Raw genomic sequence first — 25,174 nt, forward strand, 5'->3', positions numbered from 1 at the left:
GAACATATGCTGCGATTTCACTTCCTTCGATACAAACTACACCAGGCCATTCACCCACCAGCGCTTCTTGAACGAGAGGGTGACTCTGTGCTTTCAGCGACGGCTGGTGCGCTCTACAGACATTTGCATATTGCAGAAACCTTCCGGTAGACAAGCTGGTGTGTTGGCGTTGGTTAGTTGGGGGCGTTTGCTAGCTGGCATTCATGCTAAAGACTCTATATAACACATACTTTGAATTTGAATGACACACACACACATACATTTATAAGGATCTGTATGTCTGTATGCTAATGTGTACGCTCGTTTCCTTATGATCACTTGTGCTTCCATGTGTCGAAATTCATTTACAAATATGCGTTACAAATCTTTAAACGTCATTTCAATTGCCAAATTGCAGCCTTTGGCAGCTGGTGACAATTGAATTGAAATTTAATTTAAAAATCTTTGGAAAATTGGCACTTGGCAGCTTTTATGTCGCACTTGTTTATTGCTTTGTTACTTATTCGCTAATATATTTTCAGATTTTTTGACATCTAAGTACTTAAATTGAAAGGCTATTGGGCTAAAAATATATAAGTGGAAGTCGAAAAAAAAGTGTAATGTGGAATAACACTGTGAAAGAGGATTTCTTTTGTTTTAGGGGGTAGTATGGTATTTATTTTTTTTCATTTTTTTTTTTTTTTTTTTAAGTTATTCTATAACATCTTAAGATTATTGTGTGAAAGTTTGAAGTGCATTAGAGTAAAATTGACAAAGACACAAAGGATTAAGTATCTACCTCTCCAACCGGATTTCACGCTGCCGAAAATCTTTAAACGCGTTTTTCTCACACTTGCCTTTTTTACGGTCGGTGTCCACTGTAGATTCATATCTACTGCACCGATTCTTTTCAAATTTGGTTTTTTTGTTTCTTTACTTTATTCACGAGGTAATGACGTCGAGTTTTTTTTTTTTTAAATTTTGTCATATTTTAAAACAACAAAGTTTTCAAGTTTTTTTTATGAAAAATCGGTGTTTTGACTTCAAAGCGCTTTAAAAAATTTAAAAAAAAAGAAAAAAAAAAAATTCGACATTGTTACCTGCGAAACTTTATTAGCTGATGAAATCAATTTGGTTTTTTGATTTTAGTTGATCCAGTAATGAGTTCTGAGGGACACCGCAATAAAACTTTTTTATGAGACGTCCGCGAAGATTCGCTGCCACCAACTCATTTCTTCATAAAAATCAATGAAAATTTCACACAATATTCTTTAAATATGACTTTATAATGAAGTAATTTTAAAATTTTGAATAAATCAACTGTGTCGACAAAAAAAATTTCGAAAAATATGCTTGTTTTACACCGAATTAACCATACTACCCCCTTAAGCAACACGTCCAGAACTTTTACAAGAGATATCTTTTGTACGCCGTAGATCAAATCTTGATGGTCAACTCTTTATAAATAATACTGATGATGGGTTTGGAGTATTTGATTTCTGGATTGGTCGATGTTGACAGGCTGTGGCGCCCATTTTCTTTTGGCGACGAAATTTTTTTAATATTTTTATAACTTGGGCTCCATATCGGCAAATTCACGCTGTATATTATCTCTTAAAGTTTCAGTTATTTCTGAAAACTCTATCTTTACGAAAACACAACGGAAATAATTTGGAGGCGTTTAATAAGCCGATCGCACTCGAATCGTTACAGAACCTCACGATAAAATTTTCGAGTTAGAACATAATAGAATAATTTAAAGTTCGCAAAGGTCCTTTGTGCACTCTACTCATCACAATACCTCCTCGAAATCTAGTTTCTCAAGTAAACTTTGGATGGAGCTGGGATGGGCTGAGTCTATGCACCTTTCTTCCGGCCTTAGTAAACCGAAACATATCTTCCTTCTTCCCGCTATGGCATTGCATTCAAGAAGAATTCGGGGAATTGATCGAAAGGAGTCTGTGAACCATATCCCGAGCCTATGCAAATGGGACTTGTCATTTGTAGGGACTTGTGAGAATGCCAGTGGACATTCTCGTATTGTACTTAAGGAGGTTTATAAGATGCTTTAATAATTTCGAATTGTAACTTCCCAATGAGGACTTAGCTTGGCTTAGCTTCTTTGTTTGGTGCCAGCGTACACCTTTTAGCATTAGCTTTTCGTTTTTAAGCTTTTCCTTAGTGGTATGCTGTCTCAAGGCAAGGAATGTATAGGGACCCATTAGCAACGAGACCGCAACTGTTCTAGCTAATGCATCAGCCGCCTTATTTCCAGGTATGCCCATATATCGTAGAACCTATACGAGTCTGATGCGATTACGTAATCCTTATAAATTGAGTTTCTCTTTCAACTCTAGGATTAGTGAGGACTTAACCTCGAAGGAAGATAATGCCTTGAGCGCTGGCTGATTGTCGCTTAGAAGGGTAATTCGCTCATTCCGGAGTTACCTTTCAAAATTGATTTCTGCACATAGACTTCCGCTAGAAAATGCTGGGATAAGTACCCATCGGCAAGACCAACTTTGTTTTGCGACCATAGATTCCGGCGTTCCCGTGCCTGCATATGCTTTTCGGTGTTTTCGGGTCATCTGTACACTTCGGGTATCTGTACTCCAGGGTACACTCTTGCAGTTTCCTTTCAAAGATGGAGATACTTGAATTTGCTTTAATGCCCAGTTCAATTCTGAACTTCGTCTCAAAAGTTATAGCTTTTGGAACATCATCTTTGGGGAATTGGGCAAGTGCGAAGGCTCAATAATTCCATAATCTAGAGATAATTTTACCTTGGCCAAAACCTTTGCTTGTTATATTAAAGACGGAACGCTTGGCTGACTGTTGAATAACTATTTGAAGAGCTGCCATGTTAGCTCGAGATTTTTGGACCTCCAATGCAGCTGTTGAACAGATGCGCTTCGCCCCACGAGCGCAAATTTTTTTTAACTCGGAGCGTAAGCATGAAAACCAAGGCGCATTTATTAAAGGTGGTGGCACTAGACCAACAACAATGTTCTGTATGTTTGATTGTCAAAGCGAAGTATTGGCAAAGTATTGTAGAAAACGAAGAATGAATTCGCCTTGTTTCATTCTGGGCTGACATCCACATGGCCTCGGCGCAAGAAAAAAACCAAATCAGCTGTTTTACCGATACCTCCTTGAATAGATTCACCTAGCATGAAAACAATTTGTTGATTTGAAATGACAAAAAACATATCTTTGAATATTTCACAAATTTTTTTTATGTAAATTTATATTTTAAGAACAAATTTGTTTGAGTAAATCGATGATATTTTTATCATGATTTGTAAGAAAAAATTAGTGTACAAACAAGTTATTAAAAATTATAAATTTTAACTAATTTTTATAATTTTATTTCTAATTATTATTTAAAAAAAAAAATGTATACATTTTTTTAAATTATAATTTGTAACAAAATTTTATTTTTTTTAATTTTTAGTTTTTGACTAACTTTTTTAATTTGGCTTTAAATTTTCATTCTTTAAATTATATTTTGACTTTTTTTTTTAATTATTATTTTTGATTAATTTTTATAATTTTATTTTTTTATTAGTGTATTTATTGTTATTATTTTATTTTTATTTGTTATTAATTTTCATTATTTCATTTGGCTTTCAATTCTTTAAATAGTTTTTTGACATTTTTTTAAATTTTTATTTTTCATTAATTTTTATAATTTTATTTTTTAATTATTACAAAATTATAAAAATTATTTTTCTTAATTATTATCTTTTAACTAATTTTTATAATTTTTTTGAATTATTATTTTTTAACAAATTTTTATTATTTTATTTTTGTGTTTTACTAATTTTTATAATTTTTTTTTTATTATTATTTTTTAACTAAGTTTTATAATTTTTTTTTAATTATTACTAATGACTAATTTCTATTATTTTATTTTTAACGTTTTATTTTTTATGTAAATTTTATAATTTTATTTCTAATTATTATTTTTTATTAATTTTTATAATTTTATTTTTAATTATTTTTATTTTTAATTTTTATTTTTAGCAAGTTTTTGTAATTTTTCTTAATTATTATTTTTTAACTAATTTTTATACACTCTTTGAATTATTGTTTTTAATTAATTTTTATAATTTCTTTTAATTATTATTTCTCAACTAATTTTTATACATTTTTTTGAGTTATTCGTTTTTAAAATTTTTTTTATTATTTTATTTTTAATGTTTAGTTTTTGACTAATGTTTGTAATTGTAGTTTAATTATTATTATTTTATTAATTTTTATAGATTTTTTTATAATTATTATTTTTAACTAATTTTTATAATTTTTTTTAATTATTTCTTTGAACTCATTTTTATACACTTTTTTAATTAATATTTTTAAATAAGTTTTATTATTTTATTTCTAATTATTATTTATAACTAATTTTTACGCCTTTTTAAGATTATTATTTTTATACAGTTTTTTTTGTGTTTTATGTTTTTAATTAGTTTTTTTCTATTATAAAAACCGTACGTTTTCCCACAAAATTTATATAGAGTCTCTTTTTTGGCGTAGTAAATTTTGCAAAAGAAGAAAGAAGCACAAAATTTAAGAATAAACTTTGCACCTCCTATTTCCTTTTCTATAAAGCTTTGTGTATTTTAAATAAAAATAATAATTTTTTTTGAAGTATTTACTGATTTTCTAATACCCACAAAAATTGCAGTTTCTAATCTTAAAAAAAAAAAAAAAAAAACAAACAACAACTAAAAATTACGAGCATACCCCTGAGACCCTTCCACCTTTGTTCATCTGTTTTTTCTTTACTTTTTCTTAAAATTTCACCACATTTTGTCGTGCAACACAATTCTCAGCATATTTTTTCGCTGTTTTCAGCAGTTAGCTCCATAAAAAAACCAAGCCTACAAAATAGAAACTGAAATCCCAGTGGACATTAAACGCTCCATTAATGCTGACTCAGCTACATAGCTAAATGACGATGGCTCGCCAATGGCTGGGATGAACGACTGAGCCAGCGAGACGAGCGACAATGCAGCCGGCGAACAAATGAAACATATAAATTTGCCATTTGTTTTCAACCAATTTAACATTGGCATATTGGATGTCAGTGCTACAGAGCCAAGCAGAAAGGTATTGTGTTTTATAGCAGCCTCACCCACTTCCCCTATAAAGTCCTTGTGATTCGGTTTTGCGCCTTCAGGCAGCTTACGCGTTTTTTGTTATTTTTTTCTTTTACTGTTCATTTCAGTTATTTTTGGTTTGTTTGCTTTGCTTTCTTACTGATTTTGCAATATTTATGATTAGCAATTTATTATTCATCAGCAGACGCGCAGATGTGAGATGTTTGCAGAGCATCGCCGCCACCGCCTGCTAAGCGCAAATATATCGATTGTGGCGGAAGCTGTTGGTGAGGCTGTGCATGCCACTTGGAGAACGCTTTTGGTGGCGTCTACTGCGCGCAGACAAGCACACATCGCATTAGCATGCACTTAATTTGATTAACACGCAGCCACCAGTCATTCAGGAAGAAAGGAAAAACAACTACAACAACAAGGCTGTGTAAAGAAAATGCAAAACAAAACAAGAGAGTCATAGAAAGATTTTGTGTTGGTGTTCGTAGATAAACAAATAAAATCGATCATAAATTCGCTACGTTTCAAAGGCCCTCAATTTCAACTCACTCCGATGGATTTGTTAAAAGAAAAGTTGTGTTTGTGAAGAAGAACAAAAAATATCAAATATAATCGACTGGGAAAATTCGAAATAATATCAAGAGCGCGTAACACGAGTCAATGCACAAAAACAACACAAGAAAAGCAGCAAAAAAAAGAAGCACAAAACAAAAATCAAACACACCAGCCAAGAAAACGCTGAGCGCAAACATCAACAGCTATCAGTAGCAAGCACGCAAGCAAGCAAGCGGGCATTGAGCCTGAGAAAATGATGAATAAAGAAACGGAAGCAGACAATCATCAGTATTTCAATCATTTCGGTATTTAAATTGTTGCACATATTTCATAAAGCATACTTGAAGGCGCAGCAGCTTTCTTAGCTGTTGATTTTCTTTTACGGAACGCCTTCACTTCACTTCATTTCATTTCATTTCATTTCACTGCCACTGCTGTTGATCTCTTTGCTCAAGCTTCTCGAGCTGTTCTGCTGCAAGCGCAAACGTGTAAATAGTCAGGGATAATGAAAAATTGAAAACGCGTTGAACGGCAAGTGCAGAGAAGGTAGTATCACTGGCAACATTTGTATAGGCATATTGAATTGAAAAACTGCGTTTGGTAGGGGAAAATACTTGCAGTAAGTAATAAAATATTACACCGTGCAATAAATTTGGAGGGTGAATTTACACGATGATTTCGCTTAAAATATCCATAACTTCTCTTTCTATGCTGTATCAAAAAATATCGTCCCTTACAAAAGAAATCTGCCAAAATCGGTTTAAAAATGTTAATTTTGAAAGCGCAGATCCATGCACCAATGCACGAGGGAAGGAAACCAATTCTGCGGAGAACATCGCAGATTGGAGTGCGAAATTGAATATTAAGCAATTTTTTCTTTCCAACGTGGGCTTCCTTAAGCCCATCGCATGCATATCTCAAATCTATGCAATAATCGTCGAATCTGTGCACTAAAAATACATAGGGTTGCTCTTTTATATTTTGCGCACAATAATGAAATAACAGAAAAATACTAATAGAAAATGGCTTTACTGTTTTTCTAAATATTCTCCTTGGAAGTCATTACACTTTTGCATTTGCTTTAACTAATTTTCAAACCTCTTTTGCCACTCAGAAGTGTATACCTCCAAAGTCTTCAATAGCCTCTTCAGGCGTTGAAAAACGTTGACCTCACATTTTTTTTTGATGTTCGGGAAGAAAAAAAAATTAATTAACGAATTAGGGTTGTAAGGCGTATCGATTGAGGATTAATTCGATCTTTTGACCTCCAAAGTCTTCAATAGCCTCTTCAGGCGTTGAAAAACGTTGACCTCACATTTTTTTTTGATGTTCGGGAAGAAGAAAAAATTAATTAACGAATTAGGGTTGTAAGGCGTATCGATTGAGGATTAATTCGATCTTTTGAGGGCTCAAAAGCTTTCTTGTGTGAGAGTTCGCATTGTCTTGGTGTAGGATGACTCATCTTCGGCAGTTGATTTTCCGAAAAGTTCTGGCACACAAAGGGGTTTATACCACTCAGGGTTGAATATTTAACGTTTCTCTAGTGGCATAGTGGAGACATGATCAGATTTTCGGAAAAAAGGGGACTATTTCCTTTGAGTTGCTTCTTCCACGGACAACTTTTATTGGATTAAACTCGTTTGGGAACAGCCTAACTGTGAATTGCTGCTTGCATCGATAGAAGATCGGTATCTAGTTACTATGCCATGGACGTATTGTGAACTGCAGTGACAGAATTTCTCCAATATTTCTTTACACCAAACGACACCAGTCAGTCCTTTTTTTTGGTCATTTATTCTAAATAAATCTTCAGCAAATCTGTTTATGCAATATTGAATGTATGCTGGTCCCGGTCCCACTAAAGCCCAAGGATGCGCCTTTCTCACGATACTCCTCTGTCACATGACGATCTTTCTGGCACAACAACCCTTTTCGGCCTTCACGAAATTCATCCTGCATGGATTGGCATCCATGTTGGTACTCATTGTACCAGCGTTTCACACCGTCTAAATGTGGTGCTTTAATACTAAAAGTCGAACTAATCTTATCAATGCACTCCTGCCTCGATAGCCCCCGTCAAAAATCGTAATAAATCATTGTACGAAAGTTTTCACGAGTTAGTTTCATCTTTTGGACTAAATGAACTTTTCAGCTAAAAAATGCCAAGCTGTTCAATAAAGATATCGACTTACAGCTCATCACAAGTAGTATTGCAAAGGTGCAAATTATGAGAGGCAATCTCCCTATTCCACATTTGAAAGGGCTTTAAAGTTCCAAGTATCGTACTTGGCGCGTACACCCTTTTTAGGTGTTTGGCCGAGCTCCTCCTCCTATTTATGGTGTGCGTCTTAATGTTGTTCCACAAATGGAGGGACATACAGTTTCAAGCCGACTCCGAACGGCAGATATTTTCATGGCAGAAATACACTCGGAGGTTTGCCATTGCCTGCCGAGGGACGACCGCTATAAGAAAAATGTTATCATACTTATACCCGCTCTATTATACAAGGTGGCACAAAAATAATCACCCTACCCTACAGTATATAAAAAGAAAAGCAATGGAGTACATAAAGGTGAAAATAAAGATTTCCATCACGCAAAGTTATTTTCTTTTATTTAATAAAAAAAAAAATAATTTCAAAACAAAAATGGATGATCAAAATTGGTCTACCCTTTAAAACAAAAAATTACCACTAAATGCCTATTTGCTCCTTAAATCATATCGAAACCAGCGCATGTTCTACGTAAATTACAAAAATGAAATGCCCAATTTCCAACAAATTAAAGCTGAGGTCCGAGAAGTCAATGTATTAGGACCAATCCTGCAAAAATTCCTCTGGAGCTAGCGGCTGAAAGTAAACGAAAATAAATCTCAACACGTAACCTTTACCACTGCCCACAAATAAACATAAACCGTATCTCAATCCCGCAATGTGAACTGCTAAATATCTAGGCATTCATTTGGATAAACGGCTTACGTTGAGAACGCAAATCTTTGCCAAAAGAAAAGCTCTTGGATTATAAATTTGAAATACGTATTGGCTGTTAAACCGTAAATCCACTCTTTCAATAGCTAGTTGTCTATTTCTGTCTTATTCTTTACAAATCTGTGATAAAACTAGTCTGGACTTCTGGAATCCAATTCAAACTTGGAAATCCTGCAGCGTTTTGAGTCCAAGACCCTACGTACCCTAGTCAACACTCCATGGTTTGTGACAAATGCCCAAATTCATCGGTACTTAAACACCCCCTCGATAAAAAAGGAAATACAAAATTTTACCAGAAAATACCGAAGTCGACTTCAATCGCACCCAAATGAACTGGTCTCTACTCTCATGCCACAAAATTTTGTGCTTTGTTAGATATCTAACGAAAGAAAATATGTTTAACTATTAAATAAAACTGAAGCAAGCGTTCGATCAAAGACGGTTAGAATTGGCTAATAGTGAAGGTGTTTTATGACAACAAGAAAAGTCTAGGATCCCCATTGTTTTAACGACACGCCATAATCTTTGGTTGCTTATACGCGATGTTTTATTGCATTCAGCGAGCAGCTCATTCCCGGTACCACGCGATTATCAAATTTTCAAATCAAGGCAAAATTCTCTAAATGGAAAAACATAAGACTCAATTAAGGCTTGTGAAAATAAGTTGATACAATTTTTTTACCAATATATTGTAAATTTTCTTATGCGGTAGAAAACACCTAATACCGTCAGAAAAAAAAAATAAAAAACTAACGAAAATCTGGAGCGACTTCACTTTTGCAATGGGCTAAAAAACTGCATACTCGAAATTTTTCTAGAAAATCGAAACTAAAGGATTAAAATTTTGACGAAAATTTGTTGATCTTTTTTAAGTTATTAAATTTTGTTTAAAACTTAACGTTTTTCCGGTTTGAGACCTGGATTTATAAGGTTTTGAATGAAGAGAGAACTACGTTTTCTTAAAAGAAATGAAAAAAAATATTAATTGTCAAACTTGTCTATATACTTGTCCCAGTGCTATAGTTATTTAACGCACTGTATTTCAATTCAGTTGTCGAAATTTTTACCTGACTTCTTACAGCGCGAGGGATAAAAGAACTTCAGCGTGCATTTCCGGTGGCCGCCGCTGTTGAATGGCTAGGCGGTTCGAAACCCGCTGTGGGCACGAAACACCAAAGTTATAGAAAAGGTTTTTTTCCCCCTCGGTAGACAATGGCAAGCCGCCGAGTGTATTTCTGCAATAAAAAACTGCAGCTTAAAAAAAACCAGCTGCCATTCAGAGGCGGTGTAAAATTGTACATCCCGCCAGTTGTGGAATAAAATCCAGAGCCACTCCACAAATTGGAGGCGGAGCTCGGCTAACCACAAAATAAAGGTGGTAAATTGCAATTATATATTATACATAAATATTCGTATATATATTTATATGCATTTCCAATTCTTTTTAAGGCGTGGGGTAGTCAGAGAACCGAAAAAATTATGCTTTTCCATAATTTGTTTGTGCTAGTCAGTTGCGTCATTTTACAAAAATAGAACTGTAGCATTAATACATCATATTTCGACTTTAGTTTAGCAAAATTTCAAAAAAAAATTAATAAGTGTAAAAGTGATTGCTGTTCGTGTGGAGCCTGTTTCTCCAGAAGTCTCTTGCGGTGATCATCACAAGTCCTTGTAGATTCATCTAAAATCAATCGGACAAGCGAAATTAGTTTTATTAGTAAATAATCTTGTGCCTAATCAAAGCTTCTTTTTTCAAAATTAACAATATGTCGGCATTAGGAAATATTTTCCAGATTTTTGAGAAAAAAACCCCACAATTAATTGTTAAATAAAAATCGAAATTAAAAAAAAAATCCCTCGATAAGGCACGAATTTTTTATGTTTTTCAAAAGCAGTATACATTTTATTGAAATATACCAAGCGGTGTTTAAGTTACAGTGATCACCAGTTCAAAAACATAGTTTTGAGAAAAACGCATTTCAAGTCTTTCTATCGATGTATGTAGAGTTATACGAATTATTTAATTACTCTCACTGTGCCATCTTTTCTTGGGCCATGTAATAGTTCTTCAGCCGTCATAGCAGCTTCCAAAATATCGATCTGCTGTTGCCTACGTAGCATTCTACCTTCACGAGTATTATCGTTAGCGCGCTTATCTGCCACTTTCATACGTGCAGCATCCATTTTTTCAGCATACCGATGAGAATTGCTTGCAGCTGCTGCTAGCTACTTGCTCTCGAACGCTCCGGAGCGCCCTTTGTTAATTGTTGAATAACTCGAAAAGTATTTGTTGGACTCACTTCAAATTTTCACACAATACTTTTAAGATATTTAAGATAATATCCTTTAAGAAAATGCAAAAAAGAATCCAATTTGACCACCTCTAATCCCTTAATTAAAACTAATATAATACAATAGCTATCTATTTATCAAGCTATTTATTTAGAAATACAATAATGAGTCAATTTCTAGCTTTGCAATTTTTTCATTTAATAAAAGAAATAAAAATTTGCATTTTCTAAACAAAATCCAAAAACAAAAAAAATATACATATATCCTTACCATAAACCATTGCAAATGGCATTCATGCATTTCCAAATTGAATGTTATTTTTTTGTTTTTTTTTTCTTTCTAGCAACTCCGTTCCCCCTCCTGTTCATCTCCACTTTAACAGAGCTCAATTTTCATTGGAGTTTCCACCTTACATTCCACTTAATTTCATTTCATTTGCCACCAACTTCAAGTAATTGCCCTGCAATTTGCCGTCAATTGCACTTCACATGCAGTTTCGCATGCATTTTCGCAATCCTTTTACATTCATTCACTGCGTGTATTCATTTCATTTCAATTTTCCTTCGCTTTGCTTCTGAATCGAGTTTCCACATTTGAATTGTTTACATTCGTCGTTGTTTTCGTTTCATTTTCATTTACAGCCAACAATATTTTCCATTTGATTGCTTTCGATGTGTGCGTGCTTTTTCCTTTATTAAACGTTTTTTTTTAACTTCACTTTTCAATTGTAATGCTTTCTTGCAATCATTTTTGAGTTCATTTAAGTTTTACGTTTTATGAAATGTATTGAAGACGATTGATTGCCCAGCAAGCAGTGAGATTATAATGCGCATCCATTCAGGCAGTCCTGAGTGTACAGTTTTCACAACAGCTATCACGAAGGGGCCTTAAGATAATTGAAATGCCTTCAAGTGCTCTGTTATATTCTAAGTAAAAATCATATCGTAAAAACGCAGTCCAAGAGGCTCAAGCTTAGAAATTCATTATAGCGAAAAAAGTTTAATTATAAGTGTAAAATATTAGGACCTCTTAGAGATATATTTGAGATAAATGAGTGGAGTAGAATGCATTTGAATTTTATTTTTTTACATAACCCACCAGCTTTCAAGGGTCATGTTGCGATAGCTCCCCTACTCAACCGTTGCTTTAAAACACTTGGTTAAAAAAATTCTGAATCTTTAAATCGGAATGGTTGAGTTAGGGTCTACAAATAATTTTTCTTCTAAAATATAAAAATAAGCTTCAAAGAAGAACTTTACTCTCAAATCAGCTATGCTTTTCTGTATATTTCGAAGGCGTAGAAAAAATAAATGGTGGAACAATTTAAGCAAGAGTAGCCAAGGTCAAAAAAAAATAAAAACTCCAAAACTGCAAATTATATGGCAATCTAAACTCTAATCTATATAAAAAATTCACTGAGACCGATTCACCGGGAAGGACGGGATTATATATATATATATAATTGGCGCGTACATCCTTTTTGGGTGTTTGGCCGAGCTCCTCTCCTATTTGTAGCGTGCGTCTTGATATTGTTCCACAAATGGAGGGACCTACAGTTTCAAGCCGACTCCGAACGGCAGATATTTTTTGAAGAGCTTTTTCATGGCCGGGATTGGCAGTCTAGAAGTTTTCATTTTCATTATATCCATAGGCTGAGTAGAATGTAAAATTAAGGAAGGGGAAGGTATTTAAACATTTTTTGTCATCCTATTGTTTTAGCGAAAATCGGATTTTGAAAAATCGGAGTGCTACGAAAATTTGAAAAAACAGAAAAAAAAAAAATTTGATAAACATCAACTGCATTTTGATTTTCTTATTTCCGATGATTCTGTTGTGTGTTAACCCCTTGCCGTACTTTAACGAGTCTGACTCGTGATGAAAATTTTGGCCCAAACATTAATACGACGAACCAGGCTCGTGAATAGATCGTCGGACCAAACGTAAATATCACGAGCCGAGGTCGTGTGCAGATAGGTGGATCAAACATAAACATCACGAGCCTGGGTCGTGATTGAATGTTAGATTCTATCAGTACGCCTTCAGAGTTAGACACGAGTCTCATAACAGCTGTTACATCATCTCGCGCATCAAATAATTTTACTTTTTCAAGGCGTCTCTGGAGATTCACTGTCACTCAATCAATTTTAATATTTAGCAATAAAAATTTAGGAAAATATTTCTCTAATATTGCATTATTAGATGAAAATTGACTGCAAAAATTAATACTATAAAATTATTAACAGTTGCCCAAAGAATACCACGTGGAGGGTGCACTGTTGGTTTTGCGTTTCTTAAACCTACGTGTGTGTGTATGTGTGTCAGATATGCCAGTGCTGGCGGTAATATTGTTTTCTTGCTGCTTCGGAAATAATTCTGAAAAAATGTTTTTTTTAATTTAAGAAAAGTAAAAAGAAAATTAAGGAAATAAAAAAAATCAAAAGTTAATAAAATAAACTAAAGTAAAAAAAGGTTTAAGAAAATATAGAAAAAAATTTCAAATTTTGGCGTTAAAGTTGTTTTCTTGTGTGTGCTGAAATTATACCGAAAAAAATATTAAAAAATTAAATAAAAAATTATGAAAATAAAACACAACAAAATCAAAGAAAAATTAAGGAAATTAAAAACAAAATATTAAAAATATTAGAAAAAAAACAAATTTCAAATTTGGACGGTAAAGTTATTTTCTTGCGTCTGCTGAAGTTACCCCGACAAAAGTTTTTAAAGAATTAGATAGAGATTTAAGAAATTAAAAAAAAAAAAAATTTCAAAACAAAAAAATTGCAAGGAAATTAAAACAAATTAAGAAAATGGAAAAAACTCATATTTCAAATTTTAAATTTAAAAAACTTTTGTCCGCTATTAAAAAAAACGCTAAAACTTGGTGGCTTGTTTTTATAGAAGAAATTAAGGAAATTAAAAACAGTTCAAAGTTTAAAACACAATTTTAAAAATAGTTAGAAAAATCTAAACTGTAAAAATGTAAGGAAATAAAAACAAACATTTCGAAAAAAATTAAAAGAAAATGAAGCTTCAAATTTTACATTTTTTTTTATTTGATTTCTCTATTAAAAAACGCTAAAAATTGGTGAATTAAAAAAAAAGTTGGATTTGAGAAAATTTTAAGAAGACTAAAAATATTTCAAAATTTTAGAAAAAAAATTAAGATAATTAAAAAAAAGTTCAAAATTTACAAAACAATTTTCAAAATATTAAAAAAAAATCTAAACTATAAAAATGTAACAAAACATTTTAAAAATTAAAAACAAATCAAGTTTCAAATTTTACAATTTTTCTGAATTTATTTTCTCTATTAAAAACGCTAAAAATTGCTGAATTAAAAAAAAGTTGGATTTGAGAAAATTTGAGAAAAGACTAAAAAGATTTCAAAATTTTTGAAAAAAATTTAAGAAAATTTAAAAACAATTGAAAGTTTAAAAACCTATTTTTACAAAACTAAAAAAATCTAAACTAAAAATATGTAAGGAAATAAAAAAATAAAAATAAAAATCAAATCAACTAAAAAAAATCAAATTTGAAATTTTACAATTTTTTTGCCGTTGTTTTCTCTATTACTCTGAAAATTGGGGAATTAAAAAAAGTTTGATTTCAGAATATTTTAAAAAAACCAAAACGATTTCTAAATTTTAGAAAAAAAATGTTTGAGAAAATTTTAAAAAAATTTTGACAAATTAAGACAAATTTGAAATGTCAACTTTTCTGAAAATGAAAAAAATTTCAATGTTTAGTTCAAACATTTTTTTTTCAGAAATTTTTGTGTTTTGCTATTTAATGAATTGCTAAGAAAATTAAAAAAGCAGTTCAAAGTCTACAAGGCAATTTTCATAAAAAAAAAATAATAATTTTAATTAAAAAAGTGTAAGGAAATAAAAAAAACATCATTAAAAAAAAATTTAAAATAAAATCAAATTTCAAATATTACAATTTTTTTGAACTTGTTTTCTGTATTAAAAAAACGCTCAAAATTGGTGAATTGAAAAAAATTTTGATTTGAGAAAATTTTAAGAAAACCAAATAGATTTCAAAATTTTAGAAAAAAATGTTTGAGAAAATTAAAAAAAATTTTAGAAAAATTAAAAAAATTGCAAATTTCAACTTTTCTAAAAAGGAAAAAAACTGAATGTTTATTGAAAGAATTTGATTTTTTCAGAATTTGTTTTTCACTATGGAAAGAATTACTAAAAATTGGCAAATTGTTTTGATTTCCACATTTTGTTCACTACAGTAGTTTCAAAGACTTTTCTAATAAGACTTAATTTCTTGTAAAATAAAAGCTCATATGTACACTGTACACTCCTTATAACCAGAAAAGTATCATTGGAACATTGGAACCACAAATTGCATTAGACGGTCTATTAGTTCCATAAAGAATAAACAGTTTTTGGCCGTCTGTTCCGACTCTTGACATTACTTGTACTGAGACTCAAGGGAGTACTGAATTCTCCCTTTTTTTAACCAAAGCCAAATTATCGCGCAATTTTGTTTAAGCCTTTATACTAGCAGATACTTATACTCGTTGCAGTGTTTACAACAGAGCTATGGCTCACTAAAGACCCCCAATGAAAAAGAGTCAGAATCTTTCACTCCAACAATTCTTTTCTTTTTTATGGAAACATTCAGATTGAATTATACAGGAATTCTAATTTCCTACCTTCCATTATTGTAAAACCTGTCTCGCTGCATATTTCTTCTACTGCAAACATTCCTTTCCTTGCTTCTATTCCCAACACGAACGTCTTTCATTTACTATTCTTTGCTTACACGAGAGCACTCACATGTAGTTGCAAAGTCTGACAAAAAGAGCGTAGTGCAAAAATTAATATTCATATGTCTGTATTGGAATGGATTTTAAATGATTGATGAATATTTGCTCCACTACCCATCCCACATATCGTTTTCATGCTACACTCAAACTCCTCTGCAGCTTTTAGTAGTTTGAAAAATTGCGCCTGAGTAGAAAAAGTGTTAAGCATTTGTGCATCTGAAGTCAACTTCGATTGTTTTACTTCTATTGCCAAGCCTCACTTAATTTTTGATGGATCAACCAATCGAGTGTGATGAGTTGCAGAGAAAAGAAAAACAGGTACACAGGGATGGGATGGGAGAATGCTGTTGTTTTTTTCGGGCCGTAAAGAGAATACAGAACAGCTGTTGTAATAAAAAAAAATCAACTTTTTTCTGAGAGAAAAAACAAAATCAGGAGGCGGAAGTCAGACTTGAAAAATAGTATCAGAGATTAGTAGAGATGGCAGAAGTTTAAACAAAAACTACAAGTATATATTTTATGCCCCTTCAAGGTAGTTGGAGGGCAAACATATGGATTAGAGGTCAAAACGTACGAGAAATTACACACTCTATCATCCTCTAACGTGTTACGGGCGAGAAAAGTTTGATAGTGGCGCTTTTGAATATGCCCATCAATATCATTCTTCTTCTTCTTCTCATTTCATTACAGAGCCCAATTTTTCATTTTTCTGCCTTCCTGCTTGAACTTAACCTTCTCGAACGGACACTTATTTTCTATTACCACTAACATTGACATAGGATTTCACACACTTTGAAATTTATAGAAATCATTCACAACAACTCCGAGTAAAATTGATAAATGAAGGCTCTAAAGGGAATAGAGATGTTCTAAATTAAAAGATTATATATATATATAATTGGCGCGCACGTCCTTTTTGAGTGTTTGGCGGAGCTCCTCCTCCTATTTGTGGTGTGCGTCTTGATGTTGTTCCACAAATGGAGGGACCTACAGTTTCAAGCCGACTCCGAACAGCAGATATTTTTATGAGGAGCTTTTTCATGGCAGAAATTCAGTCGGAGGTTTGCCATTGTCTGTCGAGGGGCGACCGCTATTAGAAAAATGTTTTTTTTTATTTTGGTGTTTCACCGAGATTCGAACCTACGTTCTCTCTGTGAATTCCGAATGGTAGTCACGCACCAACCCATGCGGCTACGGCGGCCTAAAAGATTAGATTTTAAAATAATGCATTTTTATTTTAAGAAACCATAACAATATTTCTAAAATTAACGCACATAGCAAGTTCAGCCTTCTCTCATATCAACTCCTTGACCACAGCTAAAAGTTCAACATATAGATGGCATAACCAAGATGCATACAAGATTGCATAACTGTAGAGCAGTCTTTGAATATGCTCTTGCCGTACTTGCTTCGGTTACCATATAAGTGAGCCCACATTCGTAGGCAGCGCCTACTTGAGAAAACCCTTTGCTTCATTCCAGTGAATATTTTCAGAATCTTTATCAGAGTTAAATATACTAAAATTTCGGTTAGCGTATTCCAATCCACTTTTACTGTACTTAGAATAGGGACAAACCATCCAAAAATATAGTAATTAAGTTCTCAAGTTGTGCTTAAATGCTAGGCTGGGTTTGCTCTTCATTGAAAGCTATCGATTACAGAAATACCCTAAATTAATAAGCTTCGGAAAGCAATACGACCATAATATGTAAATTCCGCCCTGAGATATTTGCGGGAAATTCGGTGATGTGCTATTTAAAGACGAAATCTTCCACTTCTCAGAAGGTATATTTTCACTCGGACGCAAATTAAGCACCAATATCATGAGTGACTTTTCAAACGGATTTGTTTTATGCTTTTTAAGACTTGCCTTTAGAGGCAATCTTATCGAATGAAATAAACTGACGTTGTGGGATCACCACGAAAGCATCAGCATAGCTTTCTTTGACTTAGAGAAGGTGTCAGAAGAGGTTGCTCTATGAGGATGTGAATGAGCACAAATACAATTTTTTTCGATTCTATAAGTAGGATCAAGTCATGACTGATGCTGATGAGACTAGAATTAGCTGATCACGAAACTGATGCAGTTCTTAATAATGGAAAGAAAGGCTGTGGTATTCATGTGTTCAAATAAATAAATAGTAAATAAATAAAGATGAAATCCAACGGAGAATCGCTCTTTCCAAGCAGCCTTGAAATTCGTCCTAACGTATGGCGCAGAAGCTTGGACAATAACAACACCTGCTGAGGAGTCCCTTGGAGTGTTTGAGAGAAAGATTCTACCGGAGATTTTTGGAACTTTGCATGTTGGCGACGGCGGGTATCGAAGGCGATGGAACAATGAGCTGTATGAGACATAGCGCAGCGAATAAAGATACAGCGGCCAAATGCTTCGGCTCTGAAAGTATTCGATGTGGTACCAGCTGGTGGTAGCAAAGGAAGAGGAAGGCCTTCTTTGCGTTAGAAAGATCAGATGGAGAAAGGCTTGACTTCACTTGGTATGTCCAACTGGCGCCGGTTAGCATGAGAAAGAAACGGCACAGCTAACTCGACTTGAAATGGTCCTTCAGTATGACTTCGTTCATGGCGCGTCCAATGCTGAATATTGGCTGCCCTAAACATAATAAAATTTTACAAAAGAGTAGTCGGCGCGGTTCGTCCGTATGCTGTTCCTATTGCCCGACTGATGTACTCAACATAAATTTCTAGGTAGAAATTAACATCGATTTATCGGCTTAGCACCATACGAACTAATTGAGCTTTCATCATCATCGCTGGTCTAATCCCAGTGGACACACAAGCCATGAAAGGAAAGGAAAAGGAGCTTTTTAAGGTTATCTAAACCTAATGGAAGAGCAAGGCGAAAAGAAATCGCTTCAGATGAGAAATTTCGCTCGATGGACTTCTGAAAAGTTCGGTGGAATATATTAACAAAACCCGTAAAGCCGTAAACCTGTAGCAAGTTTAAACATTTGGCTAGGAATAAGCTACGGATAAACTAACTTTTACTTTCACTCTGGTCAAGGGGTACTTCGAAAATACTTCAATAGATTTGGCCACAATAGTCCCCGCAACTATTTACTTTGTACTGATAGTAAAGAAGATATGGAGCAGGTTAAGTACCACTGCCCGCGCTATTCACACTAAGTATTATGGATATGTTTCTGTCGGTGGATAATTGGAAAATACCATTTGCACATACAAGACATACTTACATTGAGCTCATCAAACCCGTGTGGAAATACCTTCCCGTATTGTGGGCAAAAAGAAAGGTGAAATTATTTGTCAAACTTCGCGGGATTAAAATTTCGCTCTAGTTATTTTTTTCATGAGTTGGCAGCACTATTAATAACATCTCGGCCAACTTTCATGTGAATGTCATTATCAGTAATATATTTACGCTTGTGTTTACCAAACGACCAAGAGTGCATTTTTCGATTTTTACAATGTCTGATTTGATTCAGCAGAGAAGTGCCATCAAATTTTGTTTGCGGAATGAAATTTCGGCTGCGAAAGCGTTTAGCATGTTGCAGAAGGCATTTGGTGATTCGACCATGTCGCAGAAAAATGTTTATAAGTGGTACAAAGACTTCAAAGAGGGTCGAGAACGTGTTGATGACTTGGAGCGCTCCGGACGACCATCGACGTCAACAGATGACCAACACGTCAATAAAGTGAAGGAGTTAGTGCTCAAAAATCGTCGGTTGACTGTTAAAGACCTTACAGATATGATCGGAATGTCAGAAGGATCTGTGAAAACCATTTTGAAAGACCATTTGGGCCTACGAAAAGTCAAATCTCGTTTGGTACCGAAAACTCTCAATTTCTTGGAAAAAAGTCGTCGCGTTAATGTGTGTGAAACAATGCTTTCAGACTATCAGGACAAGCTCAAATGCATCATTACGGGAGATGAGACTTGGATTTATGCTTACGACCCTAAAACAACCGACCAATCAAGCGAATATCGTGCTAAAGGCGAGGCCAGACCGAACAGAGCACGTCAAAGTCGTTCAAAAATAAAGGTTATGATGACAGTTTTTTCGATTTTCGTGGTGTGGTGCACTATGAATTCCTACCACCTGGCCAAACTGTTAATAAGGAATATTATTTGAGCGTTATGCGTCGTTTACGTAAAGCAATTCGTCTAAAAAGACCAGAATTATGGGCCAACAACTCTTGTTTTTTGCATCACGATAATGCACCGTCTCACACTGCACTCGTTCTTCGTGACCATTTCGCCAAAAATTCCACGCATATCGTTCCGCAACCACCGTATTCGCCTGATTTGGCTCCATGTGACTTCTGGCTATTCCCAAAACTCAAGAGACCACTCCGGGAAACGCGTTTCGAGTCGATTGAGGAGATAAAAGCTGAATCGAAGAAGGTGCTGATGGCTATACCGGAAATGGAGTATTTGGCATGTTTCGGGGATTGTAAAAATCGTTGGCATAAGTGTATTTCATCGAGAGGGGATTATTTTGAAGGGGATGAAATTGATTTACAAGAATAAATAAAGATTTTTCATTTTGCAACCAAATTCACCTTACTTTTTGCCCACAGTATGCTGTGTGGCTGCTAGTCGTGCCTGCTGCTATGTCTAAGTTGAAGTACTCATAACAGTTTTCTCTTCACGGTGTCATCCCGAGAAAACCCGATCCTTGCCAGTTATAACTGAGAAGTTGTGAAGTATCTGATCGACTTAGAAACAAACATAAATACCACCCAATGAAAAGATGTACAAAGCTTCGGATTGAGAACTTCCTATACTGATGACGACCCTTGCGAACAACGAACTACGATTTGAAGGCATGCACCTAGAATGGCCGGTCCTTTAATGGGGAAGGTGCCTCTGCCCGGCTGGTTGATGTCCTCGTTAGAGTAAAGGCTGACATCACTGCAAATAATAATGAAGCCTTCCAAAAAAACGAGCTCGTGCCAGCAGACTGTATTTGGTGTGCGGTTTTTACAAATTATGCTTTATGCTCTTTGTTTACTTATCATATGTAAGTTTTTTGTTTACTTAAATTAAATGTTAGAGCATACTTTCGAAAAGTATATAAAAATAATATCATAAAATTAAGCAAAAACGAAGGGCGCAAAATTTTATTGTTTAAACTGAAGAAAAAATAAAACATAGGGTGGATGATGGCGGAACAACGAAGATATACTTCATTTATAGCCATAAAAATTCCATGATAAACGAAAGTATGAAATTAGTTATAACGGAACCTATACTTGCTCACACATATGCTCACATAAATCGTAACATAAACTCTTCCATAAAAGTTATTGAATGGAAAAAATTGCGTTGCTTTAAGCCAAACTGGATAAGCTGAGACATAAATTTTAACTGAATGAGTTTTTATGGTGCATATGTTTATGAGAATAAGTGATTTATGAACATTTCCTGGTAATCGAAAGTATATTTAATATTTATTTATAAATTGTCTTTTAAAGTAGGCCTCTTACCTAGCATTGAATGCTGGAAGGCACTTGTGAGATTAGCGACAAAAATTTTGTTACCATAAGTTATGATGGCGTAGTCAATTTTAAACCAATTTAAAATTTGGATGACATGATTTTTTTTATACAATTAATTAAAAGTTTTCGTGACACCTACATAGTATTGGAAAATTCTACTTAGGCTCTTTCCAAGTAAAAGTATCGCAGCCAAGGCCGTAAAAAGTTTGATCAATATATTATACGTGGGTTTTGAGTTTAGCTGAAGCAACTTTTAGTGCAAAGTCCACGCAGAGTTCATCCAAGTCTTTGATTAATACCTCTTCACTATGATTTCTTTAAGGACTCTCTTTGTGAGGTAGAGAATGAGAGTATGAGGAATTGTTAATAGGTGTATAGATGGGTTGCTGTTGGATGGAAGAGTTGAAGAAAGTGTATTTCCTTATGCACTTTTACTCAGTTATGGAGGAATTAAGAATTAAGAACAGCAGATCTTTAATATGAAAAAACGCAGAGTAATCTCGCGAAAAAATTCAAATAAAAAAATTATTTTGATACAAAAGTTGCAACAATAACATCGAGCAGCAGCCAAAAAAGGGCGAAAATGGCGTTTAGTAATTATGAAACAGGAAGAGAAGCCTACAATAGTGAACCATTTGCCTTAAAAGTCACAATATTTTTGGGCAGCGTATTGAAGTGTTCCCTATTTGGTCTCAAGTTGATCAAAATTATTGAAAAAAAAACTTGTAGAAAACTAATATACATTTACGTTTAGTATTATCTGTGTGTAAGAAATTGGATGGCTCAAATTTTTTTAAGTATTTTAACCCAATATTTTTTACCCGTCTGAAAAATATAAAAATATTACATTTTATAGGGCCGATGGGGGGTTAAAATGTTTACCTAGAATATTTCTCACAAAATTTTAATAGGGCCCTTTTTAGAGAAGAAAACACGATCTATTTTTTTTTTTTTTTTGTTGAGGTAAGGTTCGCACTTACAGCGACCGTCGTCTACTGTGTTGAGTGGTGTGTCTATTAAAACAATCCCTCCTCTACTTCTGGAGAGACACCGTTTTCGAGACTACTTTCTGCATTACTTCGGGAGGGACCAGAATGGCATCCATAAAAGACCTACACACTACGTGTGTGGTAATTCCACTAAAAAAATCCATCCTCTTCTCTTGGATTTTTCCCTCCACCTCGGGACTGCTTCCGCATTGCTTCGAGGTAGAGGGCCAAGACGGCGTCCTAAGAAGGACACTTACTTACCCACCCTGCGTCCTGGGTCGCCTGTTTTGAGAAATCTATGCTCAATGCTTTTCAGCATAACTTTCCATTTCGCGCTACTTTTTTCGGAAAATATCCTCCACAAAATTTGCAATGGCATTCCATTTTTTTTCGTCTATCATTATTTTTTTGATAATTTCTTTAGGTGTTAATACACCAATAGCTCGTTGCATGCCCGGACAAAAACTGTGTGAGGTAATAGTTAACCTCACCGTGTTTTTTTCTACCCACTTTTTTAGATCGAGTCTTAGTCTCGCTGCCCATCTACCATACCGTTCAGAGTTCCATCTTGCCTGCCAAAGTGTGAGCGTTTGAACTATAAAATTGGAGAAGCGTGGTACTGGGATTCCTGTGTTTTTTGCCTCCTTCACCCACGTCTGGGTCCAGAGTATTTGTAGTCAGCCTTCATGTTATAGGCTCGCCTGCTTGTGTCTCTGTCTGTGAGGCTTCGTTTTGTTGCATTGCGTCGAGGTCTACAATTTTTTCCCACGACGTTCTCAAAGTATCTCTTCACCGCTTTCCAGCTGTTCTCACATTTGACCATTTGCTGATTGTGTTGCTCGGCGCGATGCCGCCAATCAGCTTTCTCAGAGCATCTCTTTTCGCGAGCCATCTTTCACAACTAAAAAATGTGTGTTCAGCGTCATCGCTCCTCGCTTCGCAGTATATGCATTTCCGATCGCTTACCTTGCCCATGCATTAAAGGTATCTCCGAAATTATCTGTGGTCCGGAAGGAACTTAGTTAAGAAGTAATTCAGTTCCCCAAAGTTCTTTGGTGCCATTTGATTTTTGATGACATGAGCTTAGTCGTACATCTGGCACCCGGTTCAGTGTCCCATTGGCTTTGCCACCGCGGCATGGTTTGGCATCTCAGTTTCGCGACGCTACGGACGACGTGTTTCTTCTTGGAGTCTCACGCATTCATTTATACCCGGGTCATCAGGTCGACGGGTATATCCCCGCTGATCACAAAGATTGCAGTGCCAGGGACAAGGCGGTCGGCTGAGTGTCACTGTTCGTTGCACGGATTCCAGTGCTTTGCGCTTGGCTTTGCTATAGCGCATTCCGATACACCATTAATTGAAAGTACTTCCGCAAAATTTTATCAAATATATTTCATGATTGCGTGGTTTTCGATGCATTTTTTTCAGGTCAAATTCGCCAGCCAGTCAAATCTTGAATTCCTAATTGTTGAGATATCGAGACTGAAGGTTGTTCAGCCACACTTTGCCCTACAGCAGCAATATTCTTAAGAGAGCGTTCAGTTTTGGTTCGCTAGCCTTTTATATATATCCTCGATGAAACAAGGGTTTTGAAATTTTTTCAGCAACCATTGAAATTCGACTTATTCGGATGATTTTTTCCAAGCAAAAATTAACGAATTTTGCAATATGTTGTTCTTAAAGATCGATATTTTTCATAATGAGTTTGAAAAATGTGAATGCGTTGCTTTATCGTAAAAACTTATATATCTATGTACCTACTTGACAAATACAAAAGACGACTTGAACAAAGGTATTTTTAGGAATTATCCGCTCTTGGAATTTGGACTTCGGTTTTGAAAGACCGTTTACCTTAACGGGACTTAAGTTTTGGAATGAAGGTTTAGTGAATTAGTGAAAATAGTATCCAATTATAGCCATTTTGGGAAATATTCTTTAGAAATTTTTAATAATTTAAATTTTAAATAATTAAAGAACATTTTAAATAATAGAAATAAGAAATTAAATAATTACAATTTTAAATAATCAAAAAAAAAAAAGTTTAAATAAAAAAATAAAATAAATTAATTAAAATTTTGATTGATTCTGTTTGGTGTTATAATATATTATACATCGCAAACTAATTTTACTTTTTCAAGACGTCCCTGGAGGTTGACTGCCACTCTTTCAATTGTAATAAAATTAGGAATACAAAAGTTAGGAAAATAGCTCTCCAATATTGCGCTAATACTAAAAAATTATTAACAGTTACCCAAAGGATACCACGTGGGGGGCGCACAGTTGGTTTTGCGCTTCTTAAACCTATGTATATGTGTCAGACACGCTAATGCTGGCGGTAATATTGTTTTCTTGAGGGTACACAAATTTTTACAATTTTTTTCCTCTATTTAAAAAAACGCTAAAAATTGGTGAAGCCTGAAAAAATGTCTTGTTTTTTAGAGAATTTTAAGTAAACTGAAGGATTTCAAACTTTTAGAAATAATTTACTAATTTTCTAAAAACATACAAATTTTAAATTTCAAGTTTTCTATAAAGGAAACGAAAATGTCAGTGTTTTTTTAATACATTTTTATTTATTTAAAGAAAAATTTTTATATTTTTATTTTCTATAAAATTTAATTATTAACTTATTAAATATGTATGGAAATTAAAAGAAAAACTTTAAGAAAATGAAAAAAAAATTTTACATTAAAAAAAAGAAGCGCTAAACATTGTAAATGTTTTTTATTTTTCTTTTGTAGAAAAATTTAAGATAATTTAAAAACAATTCAAGTTAAAAACAACAACTTAAGAAAATGAAAAGAAATTCAAAAGTAAAAAACAAATGTGAGGAAATTAAAAAACAAAATTACGAAAATTAAAAAAAATTCATGTTTCAAGTTTTAAAAATTTTTACAATTTTTTTCCTCCATTTAAAAAAAACGCTAAAAATTGGTGAATTCTAAAAAATGTCTTCTTTTTTAGAAAACTAAAAAGAGTTCAAACTTGTAG

At 33.9% G+C, this 25,174-nt stretch overlaps 1 protein-coding gene across 1 annotated transcript in view; it reads right to left on the minus strand.

Annotated features, from left to right (window-relative positions):
- LOC128867218 (sodium channel protein Nach) overlaps positions 1 to 23,524 on the minus strand; it is a 147,650-nt gene extending 124,126 nt beyond the window's left edge. The window contains exon 1 of the mRNA XM_054108319.1: positions 23,378 to 23,524. Coding sequence (XP_053964294.1) covers positions 23,378 to 23,524 — 147 coding nt within the window. The remainder of the gene's footprint in view (positions 1 to 23,377) is intronic.
- Between the last annotated feature and the right edge of the window lie 1,650 nt (positions 23,525 to 25,174).

This window comes from Anastrepha ludens, chromosome 6 (assembly GCF_028408465.1).
Source record: "Anastrepha ludens isolate Willacy chromosome 6, idAnaLude1.1, whole genome shotgun sequence".
NCBI lineage: Eukaryota > Metazoa > Arthropoda > Insecta > Diptera > Tephritidae > Anastrepha > Anastrepha ludens.